At 37.0% G+C, this 15,263-nt stretch overlaps 1 protein-coding gene across 1 annotated transcript in view; it reads left to right on the forward strand.

The window, feature by feature from the left end:
* PRKAR2A (protein kinase cAMP-dependent type II regulatory subunit alpha) overlaps window positions 1–15,263 on the forward strand; it is a 68,448-nt gene that overhangs the window by 31,402 nt on the left and 21,783 nt on the right. Inside the window, exons 3-4 of the mRNA XM_074835808.1 lie at window positions 12,091–12,143; window positions 13,728–13,811. Of these exons, the coding sequence (XP_074691909.1) occupies window positions 12,091–12,143; window positions 13,728–13,811 (137 nt within the window). The remainder of the gene's footprint in view (window positions 1–12,090; window positions 12,144–13,727; window positions 13,812–15,263) is intronic.

The raw sequence follows: 15,263 nt of genomic DNA on the forward strand, positions 1-15,263 counted from the left end.
TAGTAGCTTTTAGCTTTTTAAAATGACAGCTTTAAAAAATAATCTTCAAAGAAAGCTTTTATATTAATTATTGCCATGCAGCATGTTGGTATTTGGTAAAGAATATAGTTTTGAGATCCTGTTAAATTAAGACGTCTAAATAGTAGCAATGAAGCAAGAAGCAACACTTTTTTGGGGAAGCTGTTTTGAGTATTTTCTCTTGCAGGATACTATCTGCTACTTCAGTGATAAAATCTCATCAGTTCAAATCATCAAGGGAGGAAGACTGAGTGACTAACTTTCTCTGTGTCTCTTTACTTTTTACTTACTTTCTGATTATCAGAGGATGACTTGAAAATCACGATCTGGTTTCTTCTCTTGCAGCTATTTAATGAATTTCTATATTGATTATTCACCATCTTATAAAACTGATGGCATAATAACTTCTGCTGAAAGGTTTTCAGGCAGATGATAAATTGTAAGAGACTTTTGAGTTTAAAAATTCACATTTTTACAAATGGCACCAACAGCTTTCCTATTTCACCAACCTGATGCTTATATCATTTTTTGCTATCCCTAATGATTGCAAAACTGATATCATAACTAGAATGAAAATAATTCATTTTGAAAAATGTTGATATGAGCAAAAGCCAAGTGTGTGGGATGACAGATGAAAGTGGTGATAAATTGTGTGGGTGCTCTCCTGTAAGAATGTGTCTGAATCATTATTCGTTAAACAAAAAAAAAAGCTTGTTTTCTCTGTTTGCAATATTGGGACTTATTTAAAAATTCTTGGCACGTAATTGGTGTTCAGTGAATAATGAAAAGTTTATTTTTGGAAATTAACAGTCGTGACTTCACCTTTACTTGGATTTCACACTGTTGTGAATAATTCTGCTTGTAATTGCTAGAGTTTTTAATGACATAGAGGAATACAACACGCGGTGAGCATCCTTATTTAAAACTTAGGTCAATGCAATACCTGGTCAAATGAAATCTGATCCAATCTACTCAGTGCAAATATAAGGGAATATAAGTGCTATTGTGGAGTAGAATTCATTCAGTTTTCCTCTTTTTTTTTTTTATTTAGTCTTTCTAAATAATTGTTCGTACTTATAGTGTTACATAATGATTAGAAGTTGTTAATCTAAAGTCAAATATTTTAACTCAAATTAGTCCTATTAATTGGGAAAATAAGGTATAGCTATGTACATTTATTAAGCAATTAATGCAGTGATGACCATTTTTCCAAAAATGTTCAGATGGCAAAAGGTATAGGTGATTAATTTTCATTAATTCTTTTACATGAAAGATCTTTAAAAAGCCTACATAAATGTTACTCCATATCTTTAGATACATAAATACTTTTGAAAACATTAGCCTTTGGCTGATGTTTTTTAAAAATAAAATTTCATTCTCACTTGTTGATGGGTTGGAATTTAATTTTCTTTTTTTGAGGTGAGATGGAAAAGAGGAGAATTGCTTCCTCCCTGCTCCCACCTTTTGTTTTGAACCCAAGCTGTTTTTTAACATGTGAATGAATTCAAGCTCAAACGAAAATATTCCCACATGGTTTGTTGTGCACAAGAAACTGAAAGCAAACACACTGCAGGAAATCTCAAAATGCATGTCACGATACAAGCTAAAAAGGCAGTTTTATGCTTAGTGCAAATATGGTGATGTGTATGTGGAGCGACCTCAGGAGTTAGATGTGATTTGCGTTTTTCTTGTGAATAAGCAAGGCAGCACTTTATCCCTTTTTTAATATAGAGTTTTAGACAAAGTCATGGATGTTATGCTCTTATACTGGTTAATACAGTCATGGCAAGTTTAGGTTTCTGTAACTTCAGATTAAATGTGAAATGGATTGAATAGTCCATGTAGAACAGAAAATAAGCATACCTGGTTTAAATATGAAAGGATATCCCATGTATTTTCAGAAACTTCACTTATTTTTAACACCAGGACACCTTGATGGGACTGTGTGTATTCCAAATAATGCAAAGATTTAGTCAGCATGCTAAAAACTAGCTACAGGGAATATAATGGGTTTAAAGCAACCTCAGTTAGGGATTGCTGTGAACACTTTTACAGTGCTCTCATTTAAAGAAAGACTTAAATTGAAACTTGACTTTGGGAGATGACTTCTGCATGGGTATTTGGCTGCCTGAAGCACTAACCTGGTTTGGATTAGTGTGTCTGAATGTATGTTTTTCCCACGTCTCCAAAATTTGTGATAGGAAGGAGTGTAACCTTCTTAAACTCATTTATCTTCTGTAACGGAAAAACACAGAACTAAGTGGTTATGAATAAAGCATACAAGTTCTAACGGATGAAGTTCCGCCTAATATTAGTCTTTTGCCAGACTACTTCAGCTGTGTATTTCCTGTAAATGAATCTTTTTATTCAGTGAGCCACTAAAGTCGAGAGCTGACTCATCCTGAAGATGAGTTACATCAAGTCAAATAGTTACACCTTCCCCATTACTAGCAATCACCAGGGCATCCAAGTTGGTCAGTAGCTGCACAGAAATGGGAGTAGCTGCTGGGTTTTTATTCAAGGGATTAGATGGTAGGTTTCCACATTTCCTGCATGGGCCTGTGCGCCAGGAGTTAAAGCACCAGGGACCTGGGGGCTTCCATGTCACTGCTCTGCAAACAATCCTTTTGTGTCAAAGCCATGCTAGTTTTATATTGTTTCCTGTCACTACAGGTAAATAGGCATTACTTGTTCCATTAGGGGTAATGTGATTTTTAATCTATTTGGACATTCTCTAGAAATCTTTAAAAATCGTATCTAAGTTGCTGACCCATTAATTTCAGAAATGAAATTTCCTTCTAACACTTTGACATCCTGCAATTCTCTGTCACGACAGATGTCAGAAAGATATGGGTAATTTTCATTGCTAAATATCTGCTCTGCTCTAACACACAAGCACTTCACTGCACTTTTCCCAAGGTGCTGGTGGTTCTTTTAAAATATTATGTGCCTTATTGCAGGTTTAGCATTCACATACCAGAATTGAAAGTATAAAAACCAAAAAATGCCTTGATCTGCAAACTGAAAGTGAATTTCTTATTTCTAGACTGTAAAAACACCTTTTCTGTTTTAGTCCTCAGCTAGATTATCTTTTCTATCTACTGTTTGCAACTAAAAGCCTGTAACATACATGCCTCTTTTTTTTTTTTTTTTTTGCAAGGTATATATTTGAGCCATTTCTTGGAACTTGCCGTGTTTTGATGTAAACTGAATGTAAAATGAACATTCTTCATGCTGTTTTTAACTGAGATAAAGTATCACTGTTTTTACCAGGCATGTAAACATTATTGGTGCTTAATTTCTGGTTTTATCTGCCTTGCTTATGTAACCATTTAGAAATGTGGTAAGATTTATGTGATGGGTTAAAACAGAAGCTCATTAAAGCAGAAGGCTTACTTCTACAATTGTGAATCTGGGTGCTCTGAAATAGTAGTAGCATCATGTTTTCCAGGAGACCTTTTTTATGGATGACTATCTCATCGGTAAGGCTCTCTTAAAGGCTTGAACAAGGTCAGCAGCATGTTTATCCATTTCAGTCTTCTGATTTCTTAACTTGCAAGAATAAAGCTTGCTTCGTTTGAATTTCTCTGGTTGCACCACACAGAATAATGTCTAACTCTTAAATGCCCTGCTGCCATTGTAAGATATTTGTTTAAATGTAGTAAAGGGAGTTGGAAACAAAAATAGCAAATTGTAAATTACTGTTTAAGATGGAAGTGGCAATATTTTGGGTTTGGTTGTTACCATGTCAGAGCTGTGAACTCCTTTGATACTGCCACATGGAAAGCTTTCTGATTTTCAAGTAGTCCTCCACCATGATGGAAAGCTTTTTGTGTTTTTTTTAATGCAGACTCACCTCTGCAAGGTCCACAGCACCCTAGTGTCTGATTGGATACTGGGCTCTACTGTTACGAATAGAGACATGGAAGCCAGAAGTGCAGGAGCCTTAGTTGTGGCTTAGTTAGCTGATGATTCCTGTGAAATCAGGTAATCTTGTCCTTTGGCTTCTCCAGCTGTACAGGAGAGAGGCTACATGCAGAGTGCTATATTTTATCTACAGAGTGCTTTTGTGATTAAGTCCTCTGTAGATTGTAGAATTTCAAATTAATAAAAATTACAGTCTAGGAATTATGTAGAATTATTGGAGTGTATGCACAAATGTGTATTTAGACAATCTAGAGGCACTTTATTCAGTTATTTTTGCCAGTGTTTTATTCTGTGAAACAAATTAGCTTCATGACTTTATTATTATGCCCCAGCATTTGACTTCTGTGAAGAGGGAGGGTGTGACCCTCTAACCACTTGTGAACAGGTAAAGTGGGAGGATAAGCTAAAGTACTTTGCATAACTCGTACACAAATGCATTAAGTAAAAGTTGTGCCTCAATATAATTAAACAGGCAACTACATAAAGCAAATAGTGATAAACAGCCGTTGGTTTAATTGGGAATAAAAAAAAGGGAAAAAAGAAAAAGGCAAATGGCATACTCATCTGGTTATACCAAAGAGGTAGAAGAGCCTAAGACGGTTCTATCCCCAGTCCTGCATTGACACAAGTTTTTTGTTTTAATTGCTCCTGAGTAGGAAGAGGATTTAAATAAAATTATCCAGGCTGAGGATTGTCCTCCAGTTTTCTTGCAGTTCAGTAGGATGCCTTCCCCCCACCCCCCTGTCCCCTGCCCCGATTTGCCTCTTAGTTTGACAGGAAATGTCTTTCCATAGTAGATCCCAGGATCAGGTCCTCAAGTGTGCTGAGGAGCCCTTGGTCTATTATTTGTCTAGTGCTGTATGTCCCTGCCACATGTGGGATGGCTGTGGCAATGCAAGGCCTGTCAGGTGACTTGCTGTGCTTTCCATGCTAGATACTGTATGTTGCAGAAGGAGTTAAGCAAAACAAAACAAAAAACCAAACGCTGAACAAAGCCTAACTAGAAATAATAATTAAGTTGGAATGCATTGTATTATAAGTTAAAGTGCTTTATGTTTGCCTTAAAAATCTATTTGAAGCAGTATTGTCTACATGTAATGCTTTCCTTATACGTAGTAAGGAAAGATATAAATCTAAAAGACTGTGATTGTTTACTTTCCGTTTATTATTCTAGGTCTTTCATCATGAAAGTTATCGTTTGCCCCTAGGGAAATGTAATTTTAAATAGTTTGCCAAATATTCCCGTAGTGGAAAAAAAAAATTTAATTTGTGGCTGTATCATTTTAGTGGCTGTTCTGCTGTAATGCATTGTCTAAGTTGGTATATCTGATCATAAGGCCTTTAAAACCAGATTTTTATTAATCTATATGAATTTAGTAAAGGTATTTGAACACAAATGTACATATGGAAGTAGTTGTCAACCAACTGTCATAATTTTAAAGGGCTTATTATATTGCCTGTACTTATGTATCTTAGAAAAGATGTCTGTGTAGAGTTGGATTTCCTGCAAAGAAGAAACCCACAGTATCGTAAAAGGTGGCATTTATAATTGATTATGCAGTCTGTTCTGAACTTATGATTGAAATGTTGTATGCAATGGGGGTGTGTGACACTGGCATCACAGTTTTATCACAAGCCATTGTCACGGGAACTGTTGCATTTCTGTCTTGATGGAAAGAAAACAAGGTGGAGAAGTCTGATTTAGATAATACCACAGGAAAGTAGGTAATCGTACTGAGGGAATGGTTAGCAAAGGTTTCTAAAGGCAAAGATAGTGAGCACTGCAGTACATCATCCAGTTCTCTTAGATGCTCCAACCTCCCTGGGCATCAGCTTCTATCCAAAATCATGCCTTGGGGTAGCTTTGAGCTAGAGTGGGTCCTTTCATGCTCTGCCTGTGATCTCAGTTTTACTACTCTATTAACGTAGTGGGCTTAGAGAAATATCAGTAACATCCCCATCAGAGATGGGCATTTTCAAGTTGAATTAGGGGTATAAGCAAAGCTTTGGGTAAGCCAGATGAACATTTTTACCTCTTAACCGTGTATGTACAGAGAGGCAATGCTGGCTTTCCGCAGAGCTGGGTGAAACAGTGCAGGATTCTAGGGTTTTACAGGCTTATCGGTGTCTCATAGGCTGCTTTGCCTGACAGAATGATCTGTGCAGCTTTCCAACCTGAGCAGGCTTTGGGACCATGTGCGGAGCTGCACCTGAACCTGTAATCCTTGCTGGACTGAGCTGGTTTGGCACAGCCACCTGAGTGACTTTGTATCTTCGTAGTTAATCTGTAACGCAGAATAACTCTGCATGTGAAGAACAGAGTTGCTTTTCTTGTAATTTCCTTTCAACTTTAATGGTCTGTAGCCGTTTCCAGAACTGAAAATCCATTCTTTTCCTTTGCCACTTAAATTCATGATTTCTAACTATTTTTCAGCTGAAAAAAAATCTTACATTTGATTTGACATATATGGCTATGCAATTGGTTGTGTGTTTGAATATTCGGTGTTAGTATTTGACAAAGATTTGAGGGGGCGTTGCTTGCTCAAGTCCCAGTCATTGTAAGTCGTGTCTCAGTTATGCCTCCTTGAGAATTAAGAATGAAGTCAGGAGGTGATACTGCTGTGGGTGCTCCTGCATCTGGGGATTTTCATATGGCACATAAAGTAAAAGAGAAAGACTGGTCTTTTAAGACCGGAGATCTGAGTTTTGGGCTGGTGCAATGACACTCTTTTAAAATAAAAATTTACACTTGATTTCAGTCAATTCTCATTAGTGAAGGCTGAAACAGCTGATTTTCCTGCAGATGGCTTAACTGTTTTTCAGGTTTCAGTGTTGCTTTTCATTCTAACTGTCATAAATGTGAAAATTGTTCAGGTAGTGCAAATGGGTGCAGGTTCTGTTTTCCACTTGCTGGATCGAGGTATGAATCTGTCGTCTGCTTTGACATGGTGAGATCTTTAACTCAGGAAACAAAGTGCAATTTCTAAACCAAAAAGTTCTGAGCTATCCAGCAACAGAAGTGAGAGGAAACTTGAAGTTGTTTCCCAAATGCAGAAAATCACACTGAGCTGTGCCAGCAAAGACCTATGTATAGGCTCTGTTTAAACCTCCTGAGTTCATCTCGACTACATCCTTTTGGAAGTGTCTGCTTTAGCAACGCAGCTGTCGAAGAGGCAGTGACAAGCCACTGGAAGTGGTCACCTTTCCAGCTGGCATAGTGCTCCCAGAAGAGGCTATACATCTGTGCCTTGAGAGACGGACTTAGAAAATGTTTGAAGATTTGACAAATTCAAATGCAAAGAATGTCACCTTAAACATAGTGCAAGGTTACTGATCTGAATAAATAACTGAAAGGGTTGTTCTGCATGTACTGCTCTGGGTGGATCTTCATTAATGGTGCTCATAGGATCAGTTGGAGGTAATGCATCCTTGTAAGTAAAGACGAGTGACTAGGATTTCACTCCGAAGTACAGAAGGTGCTATCCAAAATTGCAAAGAGAATATGACAGAATATATCTTTGCTACTTCTTCCAGTAACAACTGAAATATTAACAATGCACTCACCTTACATAAAATGTAGAATTTTCATGTCCAATGTGAAAATTTTTCCTGCTCTTGTGTGTCTGAAGGTCTTCAGGCCTCATCCTGTTGGTGCTCTTTTGAAAAAAACTAACAGTGATCTCTCAACTACCGGGTTGGTATGCATTTCTCACAAAGGCTTATTTGCTTATGGGAGCTAAATGCTGAATTATTATGCAGATTTGCATAGATTGCAAGGCGTTTGATCTTGACAAAACACATATTTTGCAGAACAATATTATCTTGGGAACCATTACAACTTGCATAAACAAAGGTGGTGTTTGTACTGGCAAACTTTTCTTGCTACTTCTCATTCTCTCCCCACCCCTTGCTTCCCCTCACCCATCCACTGCTTATGTCATTGCTGCAACTAGAAAGATCGTTGTTGCTTTCAGATGCTGTCACCTGCATAACAAAGCAGCGATTGAGTTGTGTCATTTCTGAGCCTTCAGAAGTGTTAACAGATGTGCTTGTTCTTGAAAGCCAAAGAAGGTGCTGTATGAGGAGAAAGCTAAACTAGCTGTAGAAGCTGCAGAAGCTAAGAGAGACTAAATGTAGATGGTAGGATAAAAGCCTGAATTTCTTTTTATCTTAAAGCTTCTTAAAATTGAAGACTGTTTTTTATGTTCCAAAGCTATTTGAACTATGTGGGTAGATTTGGAAGGAAGCTTGGTCTGCATGATCTATGCTGATATAACTAGTATTGGAAATACGTAATTGGGGTGTGTGTCACACATGTACATAACTTTCACTGGTGCATTCATGTGTAGCGTTTGCTCAGGGGCAGAGTTGTGCTGAAAATCTCACATAGGAAAGGTGTGATTTCAGAAGTCACTTCACATTATAATTGTGAGCTTTAGGTTGCACATGCAGAAAAAGATCTTCCCCAGGAGGGTGGTGCAGCAGGTTAGCCAGAGATGTGCAGTCTTTGCCCAGGGAGGTTTCCAGGTCAGCCCCAATCTCACATTGCAAATAGCTCCCCTTTAAGGGGTAGGTTGGACTGGGTGGCCTTCAGAGAGAGATCCCTTCAACTGCTGTTTCAGTGAGTCTGAAAAGATGCTGCCAACACATTTCTTCAGGATAATCTTGTGAGAATAAGCTTGCCTTGGAGTACCTGTTTTATTGGGACACTGAAATAGTTAATATGTGAATTCAGTCATGTATAAAATAGTGGGGCAAGTATGTTTTCACTCTGCCAAGATGAAAGATAAGATGGTTTTTCGTTGGGACTGGCTGTATTATAACCCACAAATGCCTAACCTTCAGGAGTCCTGAAATTAACTTCCATAGATTTCTGAGAGGGGGTTGGCAGAGTTTAGGGTAGTTACAGGGGTTCTTTTCAGTCAAAAGAATAGAGAAGCAACACTGTTTGAGCACAGGTAACGTGAAACGTATTGAAGGTAAGACTGACACACAGATCTTGACAGGTGATAAGTTCACCAGTACAGACTTCCACAAGTAAATTACCAATTAAAAATAGTGGAAAGAAAAATTAGTTGTATTGCGATGTAAACCACAGGATGGTGTTGATGTAATGTTTGACTTTTCTTTGCATTAGTCATGTTTTAAAATATTTGGAAAATGCTGTTGGTTGTTATGAGTAGGCTGAAAAGCTTTCTGTGGCTTTCCAGCATATCACAATATTAATTTAAGCTTGAGGTCAGAATTAATCATTTTTGTCTCTGTCCCTTTTTTTTTAACCATCCCACAACAGATATGTTACATTAAGTGCTACAGCTCTGCTTGCAAGTAAATAAAGTCCTGTCAATCCAAGCTGTCAGTCGAAGTCCAAAATGTCTGCCCTACTGCTTCTATGTGAAAAAAGAAATCTCAGCAGGAGGTTGAAGAACGAAAATTATAATGGGAAGTCTTTCTATGTAACAGCATGGGAAGAAGTAGTATTTTTGCCACATTGCTCTTGTATTTCTGTGGTGCCCATTCATGGGCACTCAGGAGTGATTTCCATATGTAAGAGGAGGGCATTAAGTCCTAGTCTGTATCCTTAGCAGGCTTTATGAAACTGTTTTCGCCCTTACTGGGTAAGATGAAATAGGGCAGACAAATCCCAACCAAAGCCGTTTGATACTAAAGTTGTAGAGAACTGTGTTGTTTTGATTGCTGCATGTTTTAAGAGAAGGTTTTGCTCTAATGCTGTAGTCTTAGCTGTGGTAATTAAACTTGTTTTCCCAAGGAAATCTTGAAGAGAATTTCCTCAATTCCAAAGCATATTCTTAGCAATAGCTTCCCTGCAGTTGAGGCAGGAACAAAATCTTATTTGCGGCTTAATATTGAGAATTTAAATGATGGAATGAGATAGTGAAGTACAGTGATCTCTGAATTCATAGATACATGTCTTGAATGTGCTTACATGCCAGGTACTTTCAGAAACCTGCGGAAGTGCATTTATAGTACATACTATAGTGCATAATTGAACTCTAGTTACTGGTAAGATATACTGGTTGTAAAGAATGAGGATACTTTTTATCTCTAGTTTCACCATACTGTTTAAACCAAGGAGCTTTTCTTCTAAGAAAATGTTCCTTATTAGAAAATGTTCCTTATTAGAAAATCCAAAGCTTTCACAATAGACTTTGATCCTTACTGTAAAATGAAAGGAGGAGGAAAGCTTTCACACCGAAATGCTAATAACGTTCTCTTTGTTAGTGCCTTTGTATTGCATATTAAGTGGATCTTTGCCTATCAGTCCAAGTTCTGCAGCTTTGTAGGTATCTACCTTCCCATAATACAGTCATCTTTGGACCGTGGGGTGGACTAGACTTTTTTTCAGCTGGGGAAGAATGCTGTTTATCCTTTGTAAAGTATCTGCCCTAAATGTGGGTGGACCACTCTGTTAAACTAAAAGCATGTGTGTGTTGTAGGTGCACTGTTAATCCACCGTTTCTATATTCTTAAATGGTGCAAACAGAAGAGGCAGTGTGACACTGGGTTTATTGTATGAGCAACTACTACTCTTTAAATGCGTAATGATTACATGATTGGGTTTTTACATTGTGGTTTGATAAATGGAACGCTTGCGTTGTATTCTAGTCTCTTCAACCCCTCCAGGAAAAAGAGGAATTAAAGTCTAATTTGCTAGGAAAGACCTGTACCTTTAGGCAGGGGAAAAAAAAAAAAGCAAGTCTTTCCTAGCAAGTTATGCTGGACTTGTGCATTGATGACAAGGTCGATAGTCCTGTATGCATTTTAAAATTATTTGCAAGTTGCTGAATGCTAGGCTTTCTAGTTTTGGTGGTTCTGTGTTTTTTTTTTTTTTATGGTAGCTTTTTTTTTTTTAAATCGGCTTATTTTTATTTATACTTTCTAAGTCCATTCAGCTGTTAGATGTCACTGCAGTGAGCTTCTGGGCATTCTGCCAAGTCTTCAGTATTGTCAGGATGCTGGATAAAATACAAAGAAAAATGCTTGTCTGTGTTTCTTTGTGAAATTTTACAAGTAGTGTATAGTCTCAGAAGTAAGACCACCGTTATTAAAGTAAGAGCAGAACTAGATGAAAACAGGACTGACTCTCACTTTCTCTATCTGTACAGCTAGTTAGAATGCAGAGTTCGCTTTGACATGTAAGAAATGCAAATGTTCACAAATTAATAAGGAAGTCTGAGCTAGAGCTGTAGGCTTTTGGCAGCCAAAGGTGTCTGTGTTTAATATTGTAAAATTGTGTAAGAGCGTTAACTGTTAAGATAAGCGAAGATAAGCCTTTTCTGAAGTATTAAACCAGAACAAAAGTGGTTTGAAATTTTAGAAGCTCACCATTATCATTGCCTCTTACAATTGATCCTGTAGTTATAATGACATGTTTGGCAGAGCCTTGTTCCTATGCGCTACGGTGTATGTTTTCCACAAATGTTCTCATCCATTTTTAAAAAATTACTTTATGTATTTTTTAAAGTTATTTTTATATCGCAACTTGACATTCATTTCATTCAAATGTAGTAAGATACAGGAGCATATGGGTGAGGGGGACTAAACATTTTTTTGTTATATAATATACTATGGTCAAGCTGATTGTGCATTTCCCAGTTAATTTCTGTGTAAACGTGATTTCTGTATTGAAAAAACCCCAAAATATAGGTACTCGCTTGCAAATCTGACTTGAGGAGCAAGTGCCACATGCCTCCTTGTACTGTTTTTTTTTAGTGTGTTTTGCTATATACATTGCACTACAAAGAACAAAGAAATGTAGCTGCAGTATTTTTCCCCTGCATTTTAGAGATGTTTGTAAATGAATCTAAATGCAGATTGTTATGCTTTGATAAGAATTGAAAGGAAATCTGTGTGCATGCTTTGGAGCACTTGCTAGGCAAGATTATTTTCTATTGTAAGTTACAGACTTTTTACATGAGAGTTTGAGAGCAGCCATGCTGTGCCTGCTCGGAGAATAGATAGGGTTTAAGCTGCTGACACAATAACAACATAAAACAAAATCGCTTTTTTTTTTTTTCCTCCTGTAGGAAAATAAAATGTAGAAGAAAGGAATTTAAACTTGATTTGTTTGGTGTTCTTGTATAATTGCTTCTTTTTACTAATTTCCTCTCTCTTTCTTTCAAGTTTGTGCTGAAGCTTTCAATCCAGATGAAGAGGAAGAAGACACAGAACAAAGGGTAAGGAGGAGTGAATTGCATCACTCGTGGTTCTCTACAGTTTGACAGGCAGATGTCTGTACATCACCGTTTCCCTACCACTCGAGCATTTCGTTCCGAGAGGCTGTGTGGTATGCTGACATTGACAGGGTGACATTGGTCTGAAATTTAGGACCACTTTGTCTCCTGCACTTTTTTATTCACTATGGCTTTAATACCATTTGCTTCAAAGGACTCGAGAGCTGTGCTTAAGTCTACCATCCTTAAAATTTTGGATATTTTCCTTTCTTAATTATCTTAAAGGCTTGTTGAGGCAGTTCCTAGAGCATTGATGCTGTTATGAAGAATTAGTTAAGCTTTACCACAGCTGTTTCTTCACGGGTGCTTAAAATTCCTCACGTGCTTTTTACTGCCTTTCTTGTCAAAGCAGTTCTGCCTGGATAGAAGAAATACTTTGTTGAAATATTTTGAGATTGTGGCCACCTGTTGTTCTATTGGTTTTGAAAGCTGGGAATTTCTAGGAATTGCAAGTCCAGATACTGTAATTGTATTTCTTTTGAGATGCTTTTATGTGAGCAAATCCTGGCTGGTGAGGGTCAGTGTTTTCTCTCTGGACTTGTAGTGTTCCATTTCCAGGTTCCATCTCAAGGGTGCTTACATTTCTGCAATGAAACTCTAAGTCTAATGTAATTTCTCTTAAAAAAGAAGATACTGCATAAATAAGATGCTATAAAAAGAAAAAAAAAGACTCTGAGCGTGTCTGATCATTCAAATGTTTATAAACCCAGATACATTTATTCCATCAAAATTCTTAATTTTCCTGACTGCTGATAAAATACTCAGTTTTCTTTTAAAACAAGGATCTGACATCTGTTCAACTTTGGACAATGAATTTTTAGAAATGCCTACTGATGTAACTGTTTTTTGGAATCCTTGTTATTCCAGAAATACAGCTAATGTGGTGAATGTGAGGTAATTAATATTTTTATATATGTTTTCATAATTAGCCCCCCAAAAGCACATATATAAACAGTTTTATGACACAGTGAGTGTTGGTTCCTTTAACCTGATGAGATGTTTATAATTGGAAAGAAGTAACAAAAAAAATCTCTCGAACAGCAAAGCTTTTAAGTAATTTTGCTGAAAAAATATGTGCTTCTTAACTTCTGTTATTACATGGGCTGAGATACATATGTATCATAAATCTTATACCTGTATGCCAACAATAATATATTGGGACCGATACAGCCAGAGTTTAGAAAGAAAACTCTTGACTTTTTTTCTCTGTTCCAAATGCTCGAGCCTTGACTGTAGCTGTGGCTGGGTTAGGAGGGAAGGGAAAGGAAAAGGCATCCTCTTCTTTCTTGTCTTTCTTGACTGTTATTTTGCCTGTGTTAATTGTCAGCATAATGTATTTCTTAAGTCTCTTTCTTCTATTCTGTCTTGCATTGTGTGTTTATATATAAATACTGTTTATGCAAACAACAAAGAAGAACTATATACTTTGACACTCTTGTGTTCTGTTTTTTCACTCTGAAGTGAAGGTTCAGTCTGTAATCCTACTTCTTTGTTGTCATGACAGTTTTGGTTTACTTTGTTTTAAAGGTAGTTCATCCAAAAACTGATGAACAGCGATGCAGACTGCAGGAAGCATGTAAAGATATTCTGCTTTTCAAAAACCTAGATCAGGTAATACCATTTTAAGAAAATCTTAACTGGAGTTGATTGTTTGTACGTACAGGTAATAGCATGATCTAACAGTCCAGACACTTGTTTGCATTGTGATAGTTCATAAATTATTAATTATATGCAGGTGTGTTTGGAGAGCAACAATCCATGAACAATATAAACAAACATGTCAAATTGTCAGTTACCGTGATTTTCAGATCCTTCTCCCTGCAAATTCTTTTTTTTTTTTCTGTTAGAGAAAAATTTAGTGTTTTTTTATTCTTTTGCATATGTTTCAATATTTGCTGTTGGGTACCATTGCGCCTGATTTCCCTGGGAAACAGTTCATAATTTTATGGGTAATTTAAAAAGGAAATTACTTACACAATTGTGATATTGAACACTATCCACATTTGGATGATTTCAGATTGCTGCATCTTTTTCTTAAATGTCAATATGTCAGTAAATTTTTCTGTAAATGAATGTAATCTTTTCAGCTTGTTCTTGTTCTTACTTGCCTTATTTTTATTGCTGAAGTTGGTTATTAATTAGTCGTTGCCTCAGCATTGAGTTTTAATTATGTGTCTCCATTGCTTGCACTTAGTAATCTTAATTGGTATGAATTTTTTTAATGAGGATCTTAAGAAGAGGCCTTTGGAGATCCTCTAATCCAGCCTCTGAGAGGCCATAGAATAAATGCATCTCATCTCTGGTCTGGTGCTTCCATGAAAACAGAACTGACATCTCTACTCTGGGTTGGGGAAGAATGAAAGCTGTAACACCAGTGATGGTCCCTGCAGCTTCCTGGTTTGAATCATTGAACTTCAATGGATGTGATAGCTTATGGTTCCAGAAATACTGTTCAGCTTGCTTGAAAACCAAGAAGTTCTTCCAGTTCTCGGTTGCTGTACGAACTCCAAGAGTCACTGAACTGCATTCTCAAAATAATTGTTGAAAGCTTTTGATTGTGGCAGGCTTGAGGATTTGACATTCTGTCATAAAGTTTCCTTGAAAGCTGTCTTTTCCAAGACTGTCCTTTCTCTATTCTGGAATTCCTGTTGTCATTAAGCCTATTTACTTAAGACTTTCTAAAGGTTCCTTTTGCAAGTAACCTGATTATATGCAGTAAAAAATGAAACATATTTAAGAATATTCAGCAGCTCAAGGAGTATGTACAAAATGTGATCACCATTTGAATTGAGCAGGCCAATCTTTTAGCTTCCTACAAAATCATACAGAAGCAAAACATTAATAACCAGTTTATATTCAAAGATGCCTTTGAAAAACAAATTTGAGCTGAGAAAGTGGGCTTGGAAAAATACTGCTTCCTGGGAAAAGCATTCTGAGCAGCTGAGGAGAGAAGTAAGGGAAATGATCTTAACTGCAACTGTTAAAGACTCAGGCTGCAAAAGATGACTGCAATCCATACATTGATTAGAGTATGATAAAGGGCACTTAGCAGGGAGGGGAGAG

Source organism: Strix aluco, chromosome 11 (assembly GCF_031877795.1).
Source record: "Strix aluco isolate bStrAlu1 chromosome 11, bStrAlu1.hap1, whole genome shotgun sequence".
NCBI lineage: Eukaryota > Metazoa > Chordata > Aves > Strigiformes > Strigidae > Strix > Strix aluco.